This window comes from Arachis hypogaea, chromosome 19 (genome assembly GCF_003086295.3).
Source record: "Arachis hypogaea cultivar Tifrunner chromosome 19, arahy.Tifrunner.gnm2.J5K5, whole genome shotgun sequence".
Lineage (NCBI taxonomy): Eukaryota > Viridiplantae > Streptophyta > Magnoliopsida > Fabales > Fabaceae > Arachis > Arachis hypogaea.
Window position 1 is genome coordinate 1,346,692 of NC_092054.1, and position 22,142 is coordinate 1,368,833.

Consider the following 22,142-nt stretch of genomic DNA (forward strand, 5'->3'; position numbering starts at 1 on the left):
AGTGCTTTTGGAATCATACATTAAAAAGAAAACTTGATTTTGTCATCGATATTTATTTCGGAGATAATAAGATGAGGTCTCTTAAATGTGGTCTTCTAGAAACCAAAATACCAAAGGGAAGGTATTCCAGACCCCTAGTCCAAGTGAAGAGTGAGGCAAGTCACTAACAGTTGAGGAATAATTCCGAGGCTCTAATGTTTTTGTGCCCATATGTCACCTTTTTTTCTATTGGACAAATTGATTATCGACCGTCGCCACCTTAACTTTATGCGAGTGATCTCGGAATGATTCTGAGGCTCTAAACCTTTTTTCCTATTGGACAAGTTGATTATCGGTCGTCGCCACCTTAACTTTATGCGAGTAATCTCGGAAGTATCACCAGTCGCCGCCTTAACTTTATGAGAGTGATATCGAAAGAAAACCCGTACCGTGAGATTAAATGTGAAGAGTGTGTGAGTTTGTTGTGTGGTACTTAGGATAGAGGGTTGTTCAATTCATCTGACAAAAAAAAAATTGCAAGTGCTACGTTTCATGGTAATTTCAGTTCCAGGTTTTGGCCCATGTCCAAGGTCCCATGTGCTCTATTTCATCCAACTTGTGATTCCAGATTTACCTTGAACTATCATGTTTCCACAAAGGGGTAAACATGGGATAGACAGCAGAAAATACTAGAGACAAAAATTGAGTTATTCTTATTTTAAAATACATAGTATACCAAAAGACACTTTGAAAGCTTAAACTATGACCCTATGACTATGAGGCATAAATGCTTCACCCCTTCATTTCCTTGACTTTCATCACCTTGTAACTTTATGCGAGTGATCTCGGGGAATACTGCGGCATGAGATTAGTACTTGCAGAAAGATAAAGGCTAAAAACTACTAGATACAAATGAAGACATATTTAAGATATTTTTGTCCTTGGCACTTTAGAGAAATATCTTCACACGTCACCACGAATGACAAGCAGCATATGAATGGCATTCAAGAACCATCTAAAATTATACAATAGAGAGGCTGGTAAATGTTGAGAGATGGTTATGAAACTAGACAATTTTTGTTCTCAAGTTTCCTTAATTCGTGCCTTCTTGAAACTTCATGCAAGTGATCCCCACAATCGAGTTCACGCCGTCTTGAGACGTCATGCCGGCAATCTCGAAGGAAATTCCGTAACCCGTAACATAAGATTAAACCTGCAACCTATTTAAACCTGCAACCTAACTAGTGTTCGCCAACAGATTTTGGCCAAAATTATCACACACACTCGTATAGTTTAATTTTGATGCACTATCAAAAATAAAAAGTTTGAACAGGTGTTCAAGTTTGTCTTGCCAAATCATTTGAAGTGTTTTGAGTGAATCACCCAATACCTTAAAAATCTTACCAATAGAAATATGTGGTTGAATGGCAATGTAAGACTCGTACACTGAACTCATCAAAATTAAGTTCAAAATGAAAAGAAAAATGACATATTAAATTCTGATATTACTTTATGTTCTGTCCTTAGAATAGAGCCTCTAAATGCTTGAGGTATTTTTACATGCCACCACAGGTAAAAAGGAAATATCCTAATAACACTCTAAAGCTTAACTAAGAATGCACATCAATCAATGAACTGAGAGATGTTTGTAACTTAAATATTCAGCCACCATGTTTCCTTAATTCTTGCAGTCTTGTAAGTTCATGGGGATGATTTCAGAGGAAATTCCAAGTTGCTTTAAAAAAATATATATACCTAAGCTCATTTGTTAGATGAAACAGGCAGGCGACACATCTAATGAGAATGTTTATTAACATCACATAGATAGACACACCATGAGATAATGTGAATTATTACAACTATAGGTACATCAACAGAACTAAATATATAGTTTAATATTATTCGCAAAAGTGTTTTATCTTGGTGTCAAAATTGTGCACCAACAATGGAACTGTATAATTAACAAGCCACAATAAGATGATGACTATTATCAAGAGTAGGTAAAGTACCATTAAAATTTATAGGCATAAAACTCCAGGTATATTACATAATTCTGACGACCTTAAAAACAGATTTCTTGCCCAATCCCAAAATATATTCAAGATTAATGAATGATTATATTATACATTTCTTTAATTTGTAATTTCAATGTAAGATTCCAAACAAGGAAGACAAAAGAAAGATAACATTTCCCATTAAAAAGGTGAAAAAAGATCTTATAAATGCTAAGAAATTTCCTCTAACACTCTTCCATTCATTTCGATATACCATATACTTTTGTTAACAAATTTATTTGACCCTATATATCATTGAGGAAAACAAAACAAAGAAGAGATTATCATCACAGCAATATGAACCTGATTCTGGAGTAGCGCCATATAGGGGAACTAATCGTAGTTATCATCATCAGAACCCTTCTTCTTAGGCTTGCGATATGTTTCCTCAATTTACTTTGCCTTGTGCAAGGTAGTGTCAATTAGCTTGGTAATGTTAGAAACTTGATAATTTTGAGCCACATAAATGCCACAGACTGTCCCTGCTATGAATGAGAAGCAACTCCTTATTATACCCATCAGTACCGGCTCGAGCGATTTCCTACTGTTTAAATATCCAATATCTGCAAGAATCACTGCCAGACATCGCCATATCAGATACAATGTCCAAAATAGACTCATTTTTGTTTTTCCAAAGTACATTTACACTAATAAAGCATACAATTTAATTCAGAAAAGAATCCCAAAATCTTTACAAAAAAAATAAAGCCGTCGATTGCAACTCATGACACCATCTGAATTTTACCTAAGGTTCAAATCCTGAAGTTGCTTGGTGAGATTTTCACCTTATAATCACCTATTACCCCAAAATTTCATGATCATCTTTTCAAACCAAGGTAATAATATTTATTTTTTTTAAAAATAAAATGTATTTAGGCAATGTCTATACTATATACACCAAATCACAAATATAATGTCCAGAATCTTAACCCTGTGTAAAACAGAATACAGAAGAGATGCTCTTTGAATCCCTATCTTCCCAAATAACCCTTCCATTTGCATAAATTGAAATGATTTATCAAGCATGAAAAGTATGAAATTCGACTGTACTAGAACATCTTTTTCTTTTCAACTTTCACTCAATCCCAAAAATAAGAAAAATTATACTATACAATGACTGAAAAAACAAAACAAGGAACAAAGAAAAAACCGTACCATAGCTGAGGATATTGAGTTGAATTTGAAAACTTGGGCGAAATTCCGAAACCCTAAACGCGATGAAGGGAAGAAAGACAGTGACGGAAAACTTATGCACCGCCCTGTGAATCTGTGAGTGAATCTCTGATTTGATTTTCAACTTGTTTCGAAACGCACCATTTGAATCGTGTAACAGTCAAAGGTCAAAACTATTTTTGCTTGCGGCGCACGTGACCAAGTTTGGTTCATGGTGTGCCAACTTATCAGGGGTGCATTATAATACCTTCTTTCTGCTTGACCATCCATACTCCATCAGCGTCAAGATCACTTTTTCTTTTATTTATTTATTTGTTTTTTTATGAATTATATCTTTAATTATGGAAATACAATATATTTTATGATTAGTGGTTCATATTGCGACTTATTTTATTATAGTAAAAATCCAAGTGCAATCAACTTTTTGATAGTTAAAAGTCATTAAATAATTAAGAGTCGATAAAGACGTCTAAAACGTCTTTTTTTTAAAGATGTTTTCTAATAATTAAAATTTAACATATATAATCGATTAAATCATGTTATTTTTGTCAAAATTAGGCCAGACAAATTAATTTGACCGAAAAAATAATAAATCAAATCTTTAACCGGTCAAAATTAATATTATTTTTTATAAAAATTACTACAATACTCTTATTATAAAAAATAACTAATATATATATATATATATATATATATATATATATATATATATATATATATATATTAATTTTGAAATCTCTAAATCTTAACCCTATGACGGTAGAGAAGTAAAGGACTAGAATTTAAGATTTTTAATATATAATAATAATAATAATAATAATAATAATAATAATAATAATAATAAGAGTATTTTAGTCATTTTCTATAAAAAATAATATTAATTTAGACCAGTTCAAGACTTGATTCACTATTTTTCGGTCAAATTAATTTGACTGGCCTAATTTTAATAAAAATAATACGATTTAATTGATTATATGTATTAAATTTTAATCATTAAAAAATATTTTAAAAAAATACATTTTAAACATTATTATCTGAGTGACTCCCTAAATAATTTGATTGATTTAACTAAATTTTCAAACTGTTAGTTATTAACTTTACTAAAATTTTCTATATATAAGTTTCCACCTTTAATTATTCTATGCCAATGAATACCTGAGCTCTTTAGAAAATTCTAATTGTCAACCGATTAAATAATAATCACAAAATTAACTAGACATCGTAACTTAACTTTTAACTTAAGAGTGCGTTTGTTTTTAGGGACAGAACATTAAAATACAAAATTGTGTTTGACAGATAAGACATGGATAGAGACATTATGTCTGAGGACACTGAAGTAGTGTATTTTGTGTCCATTCTGATAGGAAGGACACAAAAATACTAACAAAGAACACAACTTTTTTTTTTCTTTCATTATTCTTGTTAATTTTTTATAATTATATTTTTTTATTATTATATTTTTCTTCTCAAATTTATTAAATGAAACAAAAAATAAAAATAAATTGTATTTTTATAATTTGTTCTAGTTTATCACCAAATAAAATACAAGAACACAAAATTTTGTATTTCTATCTTTTGTGTCTTGTTTTCAATGTCTTGTCTTGTCCATTTCTCAGAAACAAACACAGCATAAGATTATTGGTTTATAATTCTTAAACCAAACTTAAAAATTAAAATATATAAAATGTACAATTCTCAATTGAACAAAAAAAAAGTAAATGAATATACACCTACAATAGTACAAAAGAAGAAAACAAAATGAAACTAAAACCTAGATAAGAAATTAAAAATTAATGAACTACACCATCACCCAACTTCACTCCACGGTAATAATCCTTGCATTCAAACATATGTGGGAAAGAAGCAGCAAAATGTTCTTTGGAGTTCCCATTACACTGATGTTGAGGTGGAAAATGGTAACAAGGCTCAGGTGACAAGTCCCTAAGACAAGGTGGAAAATGTGTTTCATTACTTACCAGCCCATAAAGTAACCAAGGCTTCAAACCCCCAAAACCTTGAGCCACATACCCAAAAGTAGACAATGAAGAAGTCACCAACACATCACATAAACTTAGTAGATACATATCCACCAATGCCTTTATGTTATGCACATTATCTTTAAACTTTTGCTTTTCTTCATGACTTGGTTGATAAACTCTTATTACTTCTCCGGTAATAGTTGGTCCTTTAAGGTACATACTTCTCAAATTTTCACCATATTCTGGATACAAAGATGCCACAACAACAGCCTTTAGAGTATGGTTGTTTCTCCCCACTTTTGAAGCCGTCGTGCCGGCCGGATTTTGCGTATCGACTTCTGGAAGTATCTTATTACTTGTAGCACAGCTTAAAAGCAAGTCCATAACTGCTTGTTGAGGAGTGAAAGTGGGTCTAAACACTCTTATCTACAAATATTTTATCAACAACACGTAAATATTTTTATAGTCTTAAAAAGTTTTTTTTTTTTATACTTTTAATAACAAAATTTTTTAAATCCGTCACTGCTTACCTGCAGTCCAATCCTCTCGTCTGCTTTCGCCAAGTATGTATCATAGAATTTACTAATTTGTCCCCACGCTTCATTCGAAGGGTGGAAAAGGTACCGGCCGACGTGGTGGAAAACGGCATCCTTTTCCGGGAACATCTTGTTCATATCATGACTAAAAGATGGAGTCATGAACAGAGAAGGCACAAAGTACTGATCTGATTGAACAATCAAGACATTAACTTTCTTGAGAGCTTCTTGATTATGATCACAATGAAAAAACATTTCAGGATCTTCTTTTGTATGTTGTAGATTAATAAACAGAACAGAAGGCAATAACAATTGATCCAATGTCAAGTTTCTAGCTTTGTCCACCTTAGCTAACACTATACTTTGATATGTCTCAACATTCTCATGGTTCCAAAAGGGTGAATTCATAGGCAAAATCCAAGTTGACCCATGAAATGGTTCACAGAATAGGCCATGCATGTCTGCTTCAAATCTTACTAACAGAACTCTGTCTGTGAGGACGGCGAAGAGGAAGGCGGCGGCGATGCTAATCATTCGATTTCCCAGTCCATTTACAGGTGTCCATACAAGATATTTGCACTTTGCAGCATCAACATTATCATTGTGATGATGATAATGATGATGTGTTTTAGAACTTGGGGTTGTTATTTTTTGCATGGCTATTTTATAAGCTCTAGAGTTTGGTCCACATCTTTTGTGAAATTCTTCATAGTTTCTGAGTTTAGATATCAAATATGGAGATGGCTTGTGATTAGAAGGTTTGCGGTATAAATGGGATTGATACCTGCTTAGGCATGTTGATTCATCAAATCCAGAAGGTAAAAGTCCATCAAGAAATTTGTCATGTGTGGTTGAATTTTTTGAATCATTTGTTGAAAGTTTTTGTGTGTTATTTTTTGGCCCTGAAAAATTAGAGAACAATAGTATCATGTATAAGTATAAGAAGTATTTAGACATTATTTGTAACACTTCTTAAAAATGATTTATTATTAGAAGTAATGAATAAAATAATAAATTATGAGTTTTAATTTAAAATAAAGAATTAAAATTTGTTTAATTAATAACGAGTGTAATATTTTTTATTTAATAAAAAAAATTAAGAATGAGTCTTAATTTTTAGACAAAAATATAAATATAGCAAAATAAAAATTATTTAATTGTTAAAATATAAATAGAGATAGAAAATTTTAATATTTTTGTCTTTTTCTTTATCTATTTGTTTTGTCTTAGAGATAAAATGCCATTACAAGTCTATAAATTAGAGTTAAAAAAAAAAAAAGAGTTTATTCTAAAATTCATGTACAACTTAGTTTGGTACTTTAATTTTTATAATTAAGTTATTACTATTCCATTTATTTACTGTGAATATCAAATAAGAACACTTATTATAAATCTTAAATCATAAATTATTTCTCAATTTTTAAATTTGTGCCTTATCTAATCTGTAGTATAGTTTTAACAAAATTTTATGTACTTCATAATCATACCTCATAAGAAAACAATATATAATAATGAATGAAAACTTAAAGGTTAATAAAAATGAAAAAACTTAAATTAAAAAAAAAAAAGAAAAAAAAAAAAGAAACATATAACTAACCTCCATCTGTTACTGTTCCTTGTGAAGCAGTGCAATTATTCTGAACTTTCCCTTGAGATACCTTAATTTAGTCATTAATTAAGTTTAGATTAGACTTTAGAATGAATTACATGTTAAAAATAAAAAAAATATCATCAAAATTCCTAATTTAGTAATTTTAGAGAATTTGATTTTGATTCACACACAATTTATTCAACCAATTTCGTTTTTTAGATGATTATTTTTGTCAATAGTAATTTTTTTTATCTAAAATTTTATCAAAAAATAAAAGCAATATCAGAAATATGGGTTGAAATTATTGGGTTAAAATTAAGGTTTTTTATTAGTTAAAACTCCTTTTTTTTTTAGTTTATTGTCTAATTTATTTTAGACCTACTATTAACTTGTTCCGGCAAATATTAACCCATAAAAGATAAAACGAAATACATAAATATTTAGGAAATAATAGAGACCAAAATAAAATATCTTAAATTTTAAAATAATATGACAAAAATTCCAAAGAACTAAACAAAAAAATATATAAATTTGCTAGAAATTTAAAACTTATTTTAACTAAAATCATATATAAAAAATAACAAGAAGGACATTACAACTTTACAATGTTGCTTACCTCAATAGTATTATTCTTTTCTTCTTCTCCTCCTCCTGAGTTCTCATGTGTCATATTTTGGACTATTCCTCTTCCTTCCAATTCCATGCTATGATTATTATTATTATCATTATCATTCTGATATCTTCCTTCTAATAATACTTTTTGAAACCCCTCAAAAGGAAGAAAATTGTTTGAGATTTTGCACATTGAGGTAGTAGTGATGAAAACCAAAGGGATGACTATGAAAAGCACAAGTAGAAGCTTTGAAACTTTTTTGTTACTCAACCCCATGTTGTCAATTGCATCATCAAGTATTTCCATGGCCCTTAAATTAGATATTTACTGCCAAAAATAATAATCAATCAAGATGTGAGAACAATAAGAATATATATATTTTATTTAGCATTATTATTCTATTTGTAATTAAAAAAATCATATAAAATCACTACATTTAGCATGGTTCATTTTTTTTAGATATATGATCATAATTATGTCATTATTCATTAATAAATAAAATAATCTTACCATTTTTATTATTATTATTATTATCATCATCATCATCCAATAAACAGAACATCATAGAATTAATCTAGACTCTTGAAGCTTTAATCTGAGTGTATCATTTCAATTCTGAATTATGTAAGGAATTTATTCAAAAAATAAACAAAGGGTATATCATGAATTATGCTATATCAACATGATTATGATTATTCAAAACTTAGGAATTTATCTACAGGATATTTATAAAGCTAAGTGAAACACATATGTTATATGATTCTAGCTCATAAGTGTGCTTCTCAATAAGATTATCCATCAAAAAAACATTTACAGAACAGAAGAATAAACAATAAAGAGATGGGAAAAAAGTCAACTCCTCAAACCAGATTAGTCCTAGTAATCGTAATTAAAAAAAAAAAAGAAAAAGAAAAGAAAAATACCTTGTGGGAGAAAATATTCAGGGGTTCTGTACAGAGGCTCCACAAAGACAGTATTTTTTTTTTGGGGGGGGGGGGGGGGTATAATAAGAGACAACCTTGTTAAAATACATAAGTTTCTAGATTCAACTTTTTTCTCTTTGTTTTTTCCCCCTTTGAATAGGCTTAGCATAATTTGAGGCTAAGCAATTCAGATTGTGTGTTTTAAGAAGGTATCAATTACTTTCTTGAAATGTTCATTGAGAATCATATCCTCACTAAAAATGCCAAGACTATTAAGTATATCATATTATCAATACAAATAATCTAATTGATATCTATAGTGTGAAAGGAGTACAAATATATTGATATTTATTTTATAATAAACAGAGGACTAATAATGTCTTTAAAAAAAATAACATATCTATTTATGAAAAATCGTCACAAAAATAATCAACCATTTTTGGAGTAAAACTCTACCTGTTTTGGTAGGATTTATGATAAATAAGGAGTCGTTGATAAAAGTTATATGAAAACTAAAAAAATATAGAAGGTTTCATTAATCATTGTTCAAAATTACATTGTTTCTATATTCATGTGACAGTAAAGGAATACACATCACTGTAAATAACAAAATGAATGAGCAATTTTATTTCGTTTCGTATCATCTATTGACAGAAAGACATACATGTCCATAATTTATTATCGGAAAAAATTTAATTAAGATTTAAAAAAAATTAATTACTTAATTAGTCCAAAATTAAAATTTTTTAAAATATAATTGTTATTTTACTCAAGAAAAATATAATAGGATTATGTGAGAATGAATACAAAAGATCCGACCATCAATCAACACAATTAAAAAAAAAAGGAGATTTCAATGATAAGAAAATAACAAAAACATTACATTCAGAAATGATAAGGCTCTAGTGGCTATAAATTTTTCAACGTGTTTTTTGGTCTCATCGAAAATTTTTGGTGGTGATAGTATCTTTCCTAATTTGCGAGATCCTTGATATTATACATTCTTTTTAATTTCATAATATATTTTTAATTTCAACATGAATATATGTGATACATTGATAACAAACAAATAATAGTAACTGATTATGAAAAATATACCTTTTTATATAAAATTATGAGCAATATACTATACATTTTGAAGTCTCTAGATCTAAGGAGATCTTTTTTACTAGTAATTTATTATATAAAAGTCAGGATCGGATATGGTTTTAATTTCTGTATGATTATATACATATTTTCTTTAAATAATAATATGTGTAGATTTTTATAATTCCGAATAAAGTTGCACAAACAGGTTTACACACACATAGATTAATTGAGGAGATAATATTCAATTTAATCCATCAACTTATATGCGAGTCTTAATTTAGTCTTTAAAGTTTCAATTGCCTCTATTTAGTCTTTAAACTTTGCGAATGTGACTCACATTAATCTATAAGCTAATTTTCGATACAAAAACGTTAACGAAACGCTGATGTGGACAACCAAATATCACGTTGATTCTGTAAAATGACGTCATTTTTGTTTTGACATTTTAATAGTCTAAAAAAAATATCTTAAGTAGTATTTATTGAAACTTTTTTCCTAAAATACGTGTTCTGACGCCGTTTTTGGACTATTTAAGCGTTAAAACCAAAGCGATATCGTTTTACAAGTTTCAGTATGACATTTGGTTGTCCATGTCAGGGTTTTGTTAACGTTTTTGTGCCGGAAATTGTCCCAAGAACTAACATGAGTCATGTTTATAAAGTTTGCGAACTAAAGAAAGACAATTGTGATATCATGAGAAAAATAGCAAGAAGACTTGAGTGATATCTGAAAAATAAATAAACAGTATAGCACGTGTGAAGGTTGTGATGGCATGCATACATTGCAGGGACAATAATCCTAACTACCATAACGGTCTAAACTACCTAGATCTACTCCAAAAACCAAACCAGACCACCTTAATTCCAATTTCTTTATCAGCACAAACAAAAACATTCTCTCTTTATTCATCAATCTGCATCTTATGTTATTGCTCTCTTTATTCTTCAAATCAAAGCCTTAAAAATTCTCATCAGTAAGTCTTCCTCTATTTTTTTAACCTTCCTAATTTAATGTTGTTTCAATTGTGCATTTCAACATTGCATTTACATGATTATGTATATACCTCTCCTTTAATATGAACATAGAAATTAGGGATCTTTGAAGGGAAAAAATAAAATAAAATTAAACAATCATTCTTAGAAATTAGCATTATGATGATCAAATCAATAAGAACACAAACCAATGAACATTAGATAGGTTTCAAGCCTTGGATGAATAAGCAATTACATTGTTTCCTAAGGATCATTTGTCACCCTTTTTTTTTTCATAATTAATTTTTCTTTGAATTAAATAAAAAAGTTTTTCCAACAGGTTTGGCTTTTTTTTTTTTTTCTCTTTCTCTCTCCATTGCAGGAAATGGGATACTAAACTTCCTGGTATAATAACAAGACAGGAAACTGCTAGGAAGATCACCAATTCCTGGCGGGGTATCTATGTAATTTCCTCAAAATGTTTGACACTGGTTACAAGTCACAGTATATTGGAGGCCAGAGGGAGAAGTTTGTAAGGTACACAAATTCTTATACAAAATAAAGACACAATTGCTTCAAATGTTCACAAGTGTTACTTATTACTTACATACATAAAAGTTTCATGAACTTACATACATAAAAGTTTCATGATTATCATGGTTATGAAACAAGGTAAATATTGAGAACAGACTACCATTTTGGTCCTAAAAAAAGTGATACAAAATAGTCTCTTAGACTGCATTTGATTCTGAGAACAAGACATTAAGAACAAGACACAAAAGATAAAAATACAAAAATTAGTGTTATATCTTATTTGGTGATAAAATAAAATAAATTATGAAAGTTTAATTTACTTTATTTTTTCCGTACAAAAAATTTTGGAAGAAAACTATAATTATGAAAATTTGATAGAAATAATGAAAGAAAAAAAAATATGTTGTTTCTCTTGTTAGTATCTCTGAGTCATTCCTATCACAAGTGTTACTTATTACTTACATACATAAAAGTTTCATGATTATCATGGTTATGAAACAAGGTAAATATTAAGAGTAGGCTACCATTTTGGTCCTAAAAAAGGTGATACAAAATAGTCTCTTAGAATGCGTTTGATTTTGAAAACAGAACATTAAGAACAAGACACAAAAATTAGTGTTCTTATATTTTGTTTAGTGATAAACTAGAATAAATTTATGAAAGTTTAATTTACTTTATTTTTTCCTATAATTATGAAAATTTGATAGAAATAATGAAAGAAAAAATAAAAAATAAATTGTGTCTCTTGTTAGTATCTCTATGTCATTGTGACGAATTCACTCAAAGGCCAATAATGAAGCTAACATAGAGTGTATAATGCAGGTTGGATGATCTTGATTCTAACATGTCATTCTCAGGCAGACCGAGTTTGATGGATAGGCTAAGATCGATCTTCCATGTTGGTGGCCGCGCAAGGAAGAATCCGTCGCAATCCTTTAGGCTAGGAGTGAAGAAAGGATCAGCAGGACTCAGAACATTTGGAAGGTCACTGAAAACTGGTGTAACTACTTGGGCAGTGTTCCCTGAAGATCTCAAAGTTTCAGAGAAGAAAGTGTTTGATCCTCAAGACAAGCACCTTCTCCATTGGAACAAGTTCTTTGAGATCCTCTGCATTTTTTCAGTAGCTGTTGACCCTTTCTTCTTCTATCTCCCTTACTTCAACGTCAAGTCATTCTGCCTCGCCATAGATAGCACGCTGGCGAATTTTACAGCAGCACTGAGGACTGTGTTGGATTTTATCTATCTCCTGCGCATAAGCTTTCAGTTCCGAACTGCTTATATCGCGCCTTCATCTCGTGTGTTTGGAAGAGGTGAACTTGTCATAGATCCTGCAAAGATTGCCAGTAGATATTTACAGCGATATTTCGTTATCGACTTCATGTCTGTGTTTCCTGTGCCACAGGTTTGAAAACCATGCCTTTTGAATTGTCAAGGGCTACTGAACAAAACTTCTAACTTCAATACAAGTTGATGATGATTTTAGTTAGATATGGTTCATTTTCTACATGTTTCTAATGCAGATTATAGTGTGGAAATATCTATACAAAACAAGACATTCAGAGGTATTGAGTACAAAAACAGCACTGTTGAGAACTGTGATCCTGCAATATTTTCCAAGATTTCTAAGGTTTCTTCCATTAGCATCGGAAGTTAAAAAGACAGCTGGTGTTTTTGCAGAAAATGCACTGCTTGGAGCCATTTACTATTTGATTTGGTTTATGCTAGCTAGTCATGTAAGTGCATGTTGCATGATTGAACCTTCTTATTATTCTTTAGGGTCCTCATTTAATCATCATATGTACTTTTAATTAATTAGAGATGTCTTGTTTATAGCAAGAATCACCAAAAGTATCACCACTAATCTCTACTAGCCTACTAAATCAAGAATTTGTCACCATATAGAGGACAAAGTCGTCCAATATTTGAAAATGATGAATTCATCTCTCACCATTCAAAAAATGGTGACGAATTAGTCCTTTCATACTAAATCCATCCATAAATCCAAGGATTCAACTCAAAAGTGCAACATTTCAACTGTTTATGAGAAAAAAAAAGGTTTAGGATTTTATAAACTAAAAACAGAGGCATAATGACTGATACGTCGTAAACTGACAGTGTAAAAAGTTTTACTAAGAACATTCTTCTACTTTGTTCCAGATAACTGGCTCCGTTTGGTACTTACTTGCCATAGAACGCAATGACACATGTTGGAACAATGTTTGTCTTGAAGATAATAGATGTAACAGTCATTTCTTGTACTGTGGAAGTACCAATAAGCACATCCCAGGGTTTGATGCTTGGAAAAATGTCAGTGAGGAAGTTCTTGTAAAGAAGTGCTTTGTTGATGGTGAGTTCAATTATGGAATCTTTGCTCAAGCAATCAAGAGTGGTATTGTTGCTTCTGTTGAAGTCTTTCCTAAGTTCTGTTACTGTTTATGGTGGGGCCTTCAAAATCTGAGGTAAATTGTTGCACTGCCTACACTATATAACTAGCAAAAGCAGTAGGCAATGACGAATTCAGAAAATTTAGATAGTATATATATGCGCCATCTTGGCACAAATTGTCCTGCATTAGTGGCTAACTCTGTGGTTTGAACCTATGATCTTGTTATCTTAGTGTAAGGTCAAATGTAATAAATAATGGTGGATAAATATGCACTTACAATTGTATTATCTTAAAGATTTTCCAAATCTCAGTAGGGACTCCCCTGTAAAGTTAAAATAAGTAACCTAAGGGATATCCATATAGGCATAACAAATCAAGGGAATGTCATATGTAATATAATTTAACATTGGAGAAAATCATTGCAATTTAAATATGCATTGGCAAATTTTTAACAAGCTTGAGCTTCCTTCTGTTTTGTGTTTGACAGTACAATTGGCCAAGGGCTTTCAACCAGCACCTACAGTAAAGAGGTGTGGTTTTCCATAGCAATAGCTGTTATGGGTCTCATCCTTTTCGCACTTCTGATTGGAAACATGCAGGTGAACAAACAGCAAGCACTATTGATATTCAATTTATTGAGGATGCTTATTGATCTGCAAATTTGTGAGACATAAAACTAGTTTTCCTTGGAAATGATACATGGCTTAAGTTTGATCTACTCTTGTTTTTACTCCTTTGTTTGACTTGATATGTCAAGACATTTGTATTATGTCATGAAAATTCGACAAAGTTTTATGTTAGCTGTCAAAGGCCTAGCACAATCCTCCTCTTTTATCCAAGCTTGGGATTGGGACCGACTATATAACATAGGCAGAGTTGGGTTTAGTAACTGTTACATGGTCTCTACAAACTTCGGTATTAGTTTCAAGTTTTTTATATGATTTAAGATTCTATATATACTTGGTGTCTAATTCAAATTGGAGGAGTTTCAATTCCATGCACTTTTTTTGTTCCCTAGAAAATAGTTCACTATGGTTTTCATCATAACCACCCTTGGACTCAGGTACTTCATCTTAGTTCATCCATATCACTCACAATAACCACAAACCTCATTCTATCATTCTATGTTTCTCTTCCATGTGAAATGACTGGAGCAGCAGTTCGTGTTTATTTGCTTAACTTAAACTGTTAGCAGATGATCTTTTGAAATGTTCAATAGATGAATCAAAACATCTTTATGCTTTAGGACACTAAAACACTTCATGTTCATCTCATAAAACCAAACGTACTTTAAAAAATTTGCATGCCAAGTTCTAATCTTTGTGTCATCGTGGAAATGAACAGACATACCTTGACTCAATGTCGGTTCATCTTGACGAAATGAGGATCCAAAGACGTGACTCCGAGCTATGGATGCATCATCGCTCGCTTCCTCCAGAACTAAGGGAAAGAGTCAGACGCTATGATCAATACAAGTGGCTGAATACCCGAGGCGTGGACGAAGAGAGCTTGATGAAGAGCCTTCCAAAAGATTTAAGGAGAGACATCAAACGGCATCTTTGTTTGAATCTGGTTAAAAGGGTGAGTCTTAAGAATACTAACTTGTGCTTTCTGAGATGTTATGTTATAAATAATTCAGAATCTAAGAATTTATCTTCATTTTCTCATTGGTCTTCCTATGCATGGGAAATATGTATATTCAGGTTCCTCTCTTTGCTAACATGGAGGAACGCCTGCTCGATGCTATATGCGAGCGACTGAAACCTACTCTGTATACAGAGGGCACTGACATAGTTAGGGAAGGAGACCCTGTCAACGAGATGCTCTTCATCATCCGTGGACGCCTAGAGAGTGTCACCACAGATGGTGGAAGGAGTGGATTCTTTAACAGAGGGCTTCTCAAAGAAGGAGACTTCTGTGGTGAGGAGCTACTAACATGGGCACTAGATCCAAAAGCTGCAGCAAACTTGCCATCATCTACTAGGACAGTGAAGGCCATAAATGAGGTCGAGGCATTCGCATTGGAAGCTGAGGAGCTTAAGTTTGTCGCTTCGCAGTTTAGATACATTCATAGTAGGCAGGTTCAGCATACCTTCAGATTCTACTCACAGCAATGGAGGACATGGGCCGCTATCTACATTCAAGCCGCGTGGAGGAGGTATATGAGGAGGAAACACACCATGCAAAGAAGGCAGGAGGAAGAGTATTATTATGATTCTGATGACAGTGGTGGTGATTCTGCAAAGGCCTTGGTTAAACGTTCCTCAAGTTCATCTAGCTTTGCCACAACCATGTATGCTTCACGCTTTGCCGCGAATGTACTTCACGGTCATAGGCTTCGTGAAGCAGGTAGTTCCACTAGTCTAGGAAGAATTCAAAAACCGTCTGAACCTGACTTCAGTCATTATGGTCCAAAGTGACCTCTATCTTTTTCTTTTCTGTTTGTAGAAAATGGGGACCAATTGCAGTCTCTCAGTGCAAGACTTCTTGCATTTGTAAAGTGCTGTAAACATGTTAGTTTAACAAAGTCTGGCATGTGAAATTTTGGCAAAAAATCTGCACCAATATATGATTAGGCTTCCTAGTATATCAGAGGAGAAACCTTACAACCAATATGGCAATATCAAACTCTTGTCATAATTATAAACAAAAGATAAAAACTTTAAATGGTAATAGTCACAAGAAATGAAGACTATAGTGTTGCTTGTGCAGATTGAATAAATACAAGTACATTTCTAATCGTCATCTATTTGTTATGCATGTTAGCAAATCAAACTATGGGATTACACAGACAATAAATGCAACAAGATTCCATGAAGTTAAATCCTCTCATGTTTGAAGCAAACATATCTGGTTAGAGCAAATTTTTTTATTCTAAGTATGAGAGGATCCAAATCAATTCCGCAAGATAGAGAGATTAATGGTCTTTTCAGGGATATGATGGGTTTCTTTAACCTTTTATCAATCTAATTGCTGGTATACTTTGGTGGATTCCCACAATTTGATTTGTTACAATTGGGTTTGGAAATTCCATCTGATATTTGTTTGCAACAATTCAACTATAAATGCCACAAATGGGTCACATTGGTTTCAAACTGAACAGAAAATTGGGAATATTACATAAAACTTACATTAAAATTAAAAAAAAAAAAAAAAAACAGAGAGAATCTCTTATAGTAGTTTTACAGTGTAGTGATCAGCTCCTCCATGCAGAAGATGCTTCCAAATCAAAATCTTCTTCCCACCATGTGCTTGCCTGCAATATCAAATGAGGCAGGTAAAAGATTTCAGGCATGTTTGACAAAAGTTTCTTTATAATTGAAAAAACTAAAAGTTGATTTTTCTTATATGCTACTATCTTCAGCTCCAACAAAAAAAAAAAAAGCTTAAAACTCGCAAAATCCTGATTATTTCTAAAATTTATCCAAATATGTGAAACCTGGCTTTCTTATACAGTATTTTGGCAAAATAAGTTGAATAAAAGCACCCTTATATGTGAATAAGAGACGCGCCAACAAACAAGCAACAAGCATAAACAAAAACATAGACTGATAAACTAACAAAATAGAACACCTTGTAGCCTCTTCGAAGAAATTCTAGAGAGCTTCCCTCCTCTTCTTGAAGTCCCAAGACTCTCAACAACTCTTCTTTGGCCTACATCAGTTTAAAAGTTAATATCAAAGTGTTTACAGTTTAAAAAGTGAAAAGAGTTAAAGATGGTGTATTTACTTCACCAAGGGTGAAGCGGATTGCGCTTTCTGCTATGCAAGCGTAAGAACCATCTGCTTGCTTAAGCATCACCTGCCAAGGACCTGAACAACAAACTATTAAGTAACAATTTAGTGCACTGGTTATATACTAAGATCAAAATACCATATAGCCATACCTGGATACTGGCGGAACACTGCTCCACTGTAATTGACAATATAAGGTGCTATTGCAACTGTCTTAAAAACATAAAAAGAAAACAATCAATACCAATTATTTGAGAAAATGATCAGGTAAAAACAATTCAATAAAGAAGAGGCACCTTTGAATACTCTCTGATTCTAATGTAGAATACCGGAGTAAATTGTGAAAGGAAACGGTAATGCAAATCTTTGGGAGGGAAGCCCAAAAGGCCTAAATCGGCACTGTAAATTCAATACTAACTCTGTCAAAAATAATTATATTAAAACTATGGATTTAGGCACAGCAACATGTATGTATATATAAAGAGAATATACCGTAGTGTGTCTAGTTCAAGATTAAATAGAAGTGTTGGTGTAGACACGGCAAATTTTTCCTGCAAAATTCAAGAGGTAACAATATATAAAATACATTAAAGTAACTACCACCTACATGAAACGAGTCAGAAATATAACCTGATCAATAGCTAATAATTAAGAATTTAAGAATTGCTTATACAGCCAACAAAGGCCATCAAAATCTAGATTTGGAAGAAAATAGTATACAAAAAAGAGTGATACATGCTGTCCCAAAATCAAATGAAAGGATTCAAGCTTTATATTCCATTGCATATTATCACCAAAGAAAAAAACTAAATATTTTCTGAATGGATAAGCCAACAACAACCCAATGCAAATAAAGAATAGCGAAATTTCATAAGCACATCAAATATTAAAAGTGAAAAGAGGTTCAAGAAACATTCCAAATGGCAGAGACACCATACCACATACTTCTCTATATTTGCAAGTTCACGCGTACTGCAGTTAAGGAATATGTAGAGTGATGGAGGCTCATTAGACTTCCATCTATCTGCAATTCAAGTATCAAGTCATCGTGCATTATTATTAATTTTGAATTTTTGATATATTCTCATCCCTAAGTTTCGAACATGATAATTTGGAAAAAGTTATTAACTTAGTACAATATCCTAGTGCCATTTTCCCCAAAGAACAAACCTTCATTTTCATCTTCAAAATCAAAATCAAGGGTGTTCCTAACGGACCGGAAAAATGAAGTCATAGGTCCAGCAGGGACATCATCTAAGGAACCAATGGTAATGCCATCAATCTGAATTCACAACAAAAATGACACTTCAAAATAAGAAAGATGCAGGAAAATAAGATAAATCCATTAGAAAGATGGGGAAAAAATCATAATAAGTGTATTTTCATTACCGAATCCAGAGCTGATTTGAACAACTCGGAGGCTCTGCGCTTTTCTGGCTTATCAGGGAAGACCTACAATCGGGAACATATATCATAAGATCTTCTCCAGAAAAACAGAAGGTAAAAATTTATTCACGAGAATAAATATTTCTTCTAAGTAAGGATGGGACGAAAATAATGCGTCTTCTTACTAAGCAAGCTCGGGTCTCCTGTTTCTCCTGGAGCTTTTTCACAACAGCCAATGCGAGTTGAATGTTGGCATCAATGAACTCATCTGAAGATCCCTTGAAATATTTAGGAATTTGAGACAATTATGTGCAATGTTTTGAGACGCATGCCTCACAAAGGTCAAGTAACCGTGAATTAGAACAATGTCTCTTGAAGCATGAAATTGATGTTAGCCTAACATAAAGCATAGACATGAAAATCAACTAAACGGACTTATATGTCGACACACATGAACTGTGCTCACAACCAATAAGAAATAAATGTCATTTTAGATCAGAATTCAAGTTAGCCGTGCGCCATATCTTAAAATGTTATGTTATTGATTGTGACAATATCCGCAAGTGCATCTAAGAATCTGAAGCTAAGTACTAATGAAGAAGAAGTAAAAGTTGACAAGTTAAGGCACTCTCAACTATCATTAATAGCACTACAATGGAAAAGTTGCAGCTACATATAATGAAGGGCCAAAACTGACAAACATTAGTCACTTCATAACATTTGTTTCATGATAGCAAAGAATAGTACCTTATAAGAACTTATGTTGCTGGGCAAGGGCCTGCATACACAACCCAAGGGAACAAAAGTCAGGAAGAGAATTACAGCAATAAAAGCCACACCTAAAAGCTCAATTGTTAATTGGAATCCTGAAGAGTTATAGGTTAACAACATAGGAAAAGAAGATAATAATAGTATCTAGTGTCCAAACAAGAAACTAAACCATTTCCAAAATAGCAATATGATGCTAACTGTCACACAGGAACATAGAAACCATGTAAAGCATTGCATTAACCATTGAAAAATCAATAATAAGCTTTACTTGAACAATAAATAAAAACGACTATCTTAAAGACAAAGTATCACTATGCATGGACGAAGACTATTATAAGTTACAAATTACAACAAAGTTTCTAGCTTTTATTCAAAGTTGAAGCTTTTTAGAAATTGTGAAAAAAGAAATGCAAAAAGAGATGTACGGGAAATCGATCTCGAGGCGAATTTTGGCGTCTTGGAGAGCAAAAGCGAGGGAATTGGCTGCATCAGTGACGAGAACTTCGTATGATTTGGGCTTGTAAACGGAAACACCTGCCTTTGGATCATAACCTAATTCTGATGAAGATGAAGATGAAGCTTCTTCCTTAGCAAGGCTTTGGATTCTGGTGGTGGTGGAAGTAGTGAGCTTGAATGGGAATAAGGGGTTTCTGAGAGAATGTGAGGTTGAAGAAGAAGAAGAAGATGAAGATGAAGAAGAAGAAGAAGAAGAAGAAGAAGAGAAGAGAGGAGTGAAGAGTTTGTGAGGTGGAGAAGAGATGGAAGAAGCGCAGAGAAGAAGCATTGTCACACAACACCCCAATTACGTATGGATTATTATGGATACCAATATTAAATGTTAAATATTAAAAAATACAAGCCAAAAAAAATATCCATTATGCTAAATAGTTTTTTTTTTTTTTTCCTTCTTCTACTGTTTTTCCAATTTGGTCAAACAAAGATTAATTTGTCAGCTATATTGAAGAATTTATTATTGGTTAATAAATTATTATATATGATTTAAAATTTTAATATTTATTTAAATAAATAAATTATTCTATTAATTTAAATTTATTTTTAATGCTAAATAGTTCTTCATTATAATAATTGTTTACTTTATTTATTTATTCATATTTTCTATTTTTTGTTGATTAATAGTATATAATTACTTTATATTATACATAATTATTGAAGTTGTAAGAATATGCAATTATAACTATACTTAGATGTGTAAATTATTAGGTTAAAAAATAATTATTTAAATAAGTATGCATAGTTTTCCTTAAGAGACTTAATTTTGTAATTATTTTATTATTTTTTTGGAATACTGTAATTTTTTATTTTATTTCCGTAATATCTTAAATGTTTTTTGTCATGGCGCAATATGTTTTTTTAAAAAGTCATATAAAAATTGTTGGGCCATATATGTTGCCTCCTTTTTATTTGGTGTAAAAATGGGACCTGAGCCCAAAAACTCTGCTAAGTAGGAGAAACTTCTCTTTTCAATATCAGAGCCTGGTTTCGATCCAGGGACCTGTGGGTTATGGGCCCACCACGCTTCCGCTGCGCCACTCTGATGGCTGTTAATGGTAAATCGCTTATTTTGAAACTATTATGATCTCCAATGTCCACAACCCTGATCGAGCCTTTATTAGTCTTGTTTCTATTTTTGTTGGGCCTTGTGCCCTCACTTAATTTATAAAAAAAAAACGTTAATATCAATGTTTGGAATAATTTATTACGTATGTCCAAAAAGAAAAAAAAAATAATTTATTAGGGGAATCAAGTTTAACTATTGAGGTGCCTTGAGTCCTTGTCTTGGCAAACATGCACAGGGTTAAGGGTCCCAAACATGGATCAATTTTTCCCCACCATTTATTAGTAGGAAAATTTGGTTTAGAAATTTATATAAAATGTAAGCCAAATGTGATTGTAAATTTAAAAACTCTCTCTTGCCCCTTCTTCTCATATAAGATTTAGAAAAAAAAAAATTATGAACATAACATCTACGTATTCTTACTTAAACTTTTAAATTTTAAATATATTTTAAAAATAATTTATATATAACATCATATTTTTAGATGTATTATAATTAAAAAAAAATTATGAATATACTATTTACATGTTTTTACTTAAATTTTTAATTTTTTGTGCATCTTTAATCAAATTAATTAAGTATAACTTACTTTATTTAAAAACGTTAATATTTTCAACTAATAATTAAATAATAAATATTAGTTACATTTTATCGAATCAAAAATCAAAAGATTAATTATATTATTAACATTTATATTTAAATTCTATAATTTTATGATTTTGAATGTGTTTTAAAAATATTTTGTATATAATATCATACTATTATATGCATTATAATTAAAAAAAATTATGAACATACCATCTATATCTTCTTACTTAAACTTTTGATTTTTTGTGTTTCTTCACTC

At 31.4% G+C, this 22,142-nt stretch overlaps 3 protein-coding genes and 1 pseudogene across 3 annotated transcripts; 1 reads left to right on the top strand and 3 right to left on the bottom strand.

Annotated features, from left to right (window-relative positions):
- Positions 1-2,212: 2,212 nt before the first annotated feature.
- LOC112777110 (uncharacterized) lies at positions 2,213-3,321 on the bottom strand (annotated as a pseudogene).
- A 1,511-nt stretch (positions 3,322-4,832) lies between these two features.
- LOC112779649 (probable fucosyltransferase 8) lies at positions 4,833-9,166 on the bottom strand. The gene is made up of 5 exons (XM_025823985.2): positions 8,849-9,166; positions 7,929-8,252; positions 7,319-7,379; positions 5,716-6,623; positions 4,833-5,611 (listed from the first exon to the last, which is right to left on the bottom strand). The coding sequence occupies exons 2-5, from the start codon at positions 8,229-8,231 to the stop codon at positions 4,997-4,999; spliced, it is 1,887 nt and encodes a 628-aa protein (XP_025679770.1). The 5' UTR covers positions 8,232-8,252; positions 8,849-9,166; the 3' UTR covers positions 4,833-4,996.
- On the top strand, positions 8,978-16,986 carry LOC112776543 (putative cyclic nucleotide-gated ion channel 7). The gene is made up of 8 exons (XM_025820742.2): positions 8,978-10,910; positions 11,291-11,445; positions 12,265-12,844; positions 12,963-13,175; positions 13,600-13,901; positions 14,316-14,427; positions 15,173-15,409; positions 15,532-16,986. The coding sequence occupies exons 2-8, from the start codon at positions 11,387-11,389 to the stop codon at positions 16,246-16,248; spliced, it is 2,220 nt and encodes a 739-aa protein (XP_025676527.1). The 5' UTR covers positions 8,978-10,910; positions 11,291-11,386; the 3' UTR covers positions 16,249-16,986.
- Positions 16,774-20,575, bottom strand: LOC112776542 (protein LPA3). The gene is made up of 12 exons (XM_025820741.2): positions 20,145-20,575; positions 19,696-19,726; positions 19,134-19,226; positions 18,952-19,014; positions 18,733-18,844; positions 18,501-18,586; positions 18,055-18,113; positions 17,859-17,961; positions 17,715-17,775; positions 17,558-17,640; positions 17,402-17,482; positions 16,774-17,084 (listed from the first exon to the last, which is right to left on the bottom strand). Exons 1-12 carry the CDS (start codon positions 20,501-20,503, stop codon positions 17,025-17,027), a joined length of 1,191 nt encoding a protein of 396 aa, XP_025676526.1. The 5' UTR covers positions 20,504-20,575; the 3' UTR covers positions 16,774-17,024.
- Between the last annotated feature and the right edge of the window lie 1,567 nt (positions 20,576-22,142).

Excerpts from the sequence above, each read along its gene's own strand:
- LOC112776543 (XM_025820742.2), top strand. The coding sequence starts at position 11,387 with ATGTTTGACACTGGTTACAAGTCACAGTATATTGGAGGCCAGAGGGAG. Across the intron at positions 13,902-14,315 it reads TGGGGCCTTCAAAATCTGAG|TACAATTGGCCAAGGGCTTT; the intron begins GTAAATTGTTGC and ends TGTGTTTGACAG. Across the intron at positions 15,410-15,531 it reads GTTTGAATCTGGTTAAAAGG|GTTCCTCTCTTTGCTAACAT; the intron begins GTGAGTCTTAAG and ends ATGTATATTCAG.
- LOC112779649 (XM_025823985.2), bottom strand. The coding sequence starts at position 8,231 with ATGGAAATACTTGATGATGCAATTGACAACATGGGGTTGAGTAACAAA. Across the intron at positions 6,624-7,318 it reads AGGAACAGTAACAGATGGAG|GGCCAAAAAATAACACACAA; the intron begins GTTAGTTATATG and ends CTAATTTTTCAG. Across the intron at positions 5,612-5,715 it reads ACGAGAGGATTGGACTGCAG|ATAAGAGTGTTTAGACCCAC; the intron begins GTAAGCAGTGAC and ends AAATATTTGTAG.
- LOC112776542 (XM_025820741.2), bottom strand. The coding sequence starts at position 20,503 with ATGCTTCTTCTCTGCGCTTCTTCCATCTCTTCTCCACCTCACAAACTC. Across the intron at positions 19,727-20,144 it reads CGCCTCGAGATCGATTTCCC|GCCCTTGCCCAGCAACATAA; the intron begins GTACATCTCTTT and ends TTGTGTATGCAG. Across the intron at positions 17,962-18,054 it reads CTTGAACTAGACACACTACG|TGCCGATTTAGGCCTTTTGG; the intron begins GTATATTCTCTT and ends TTGAATTTACAG.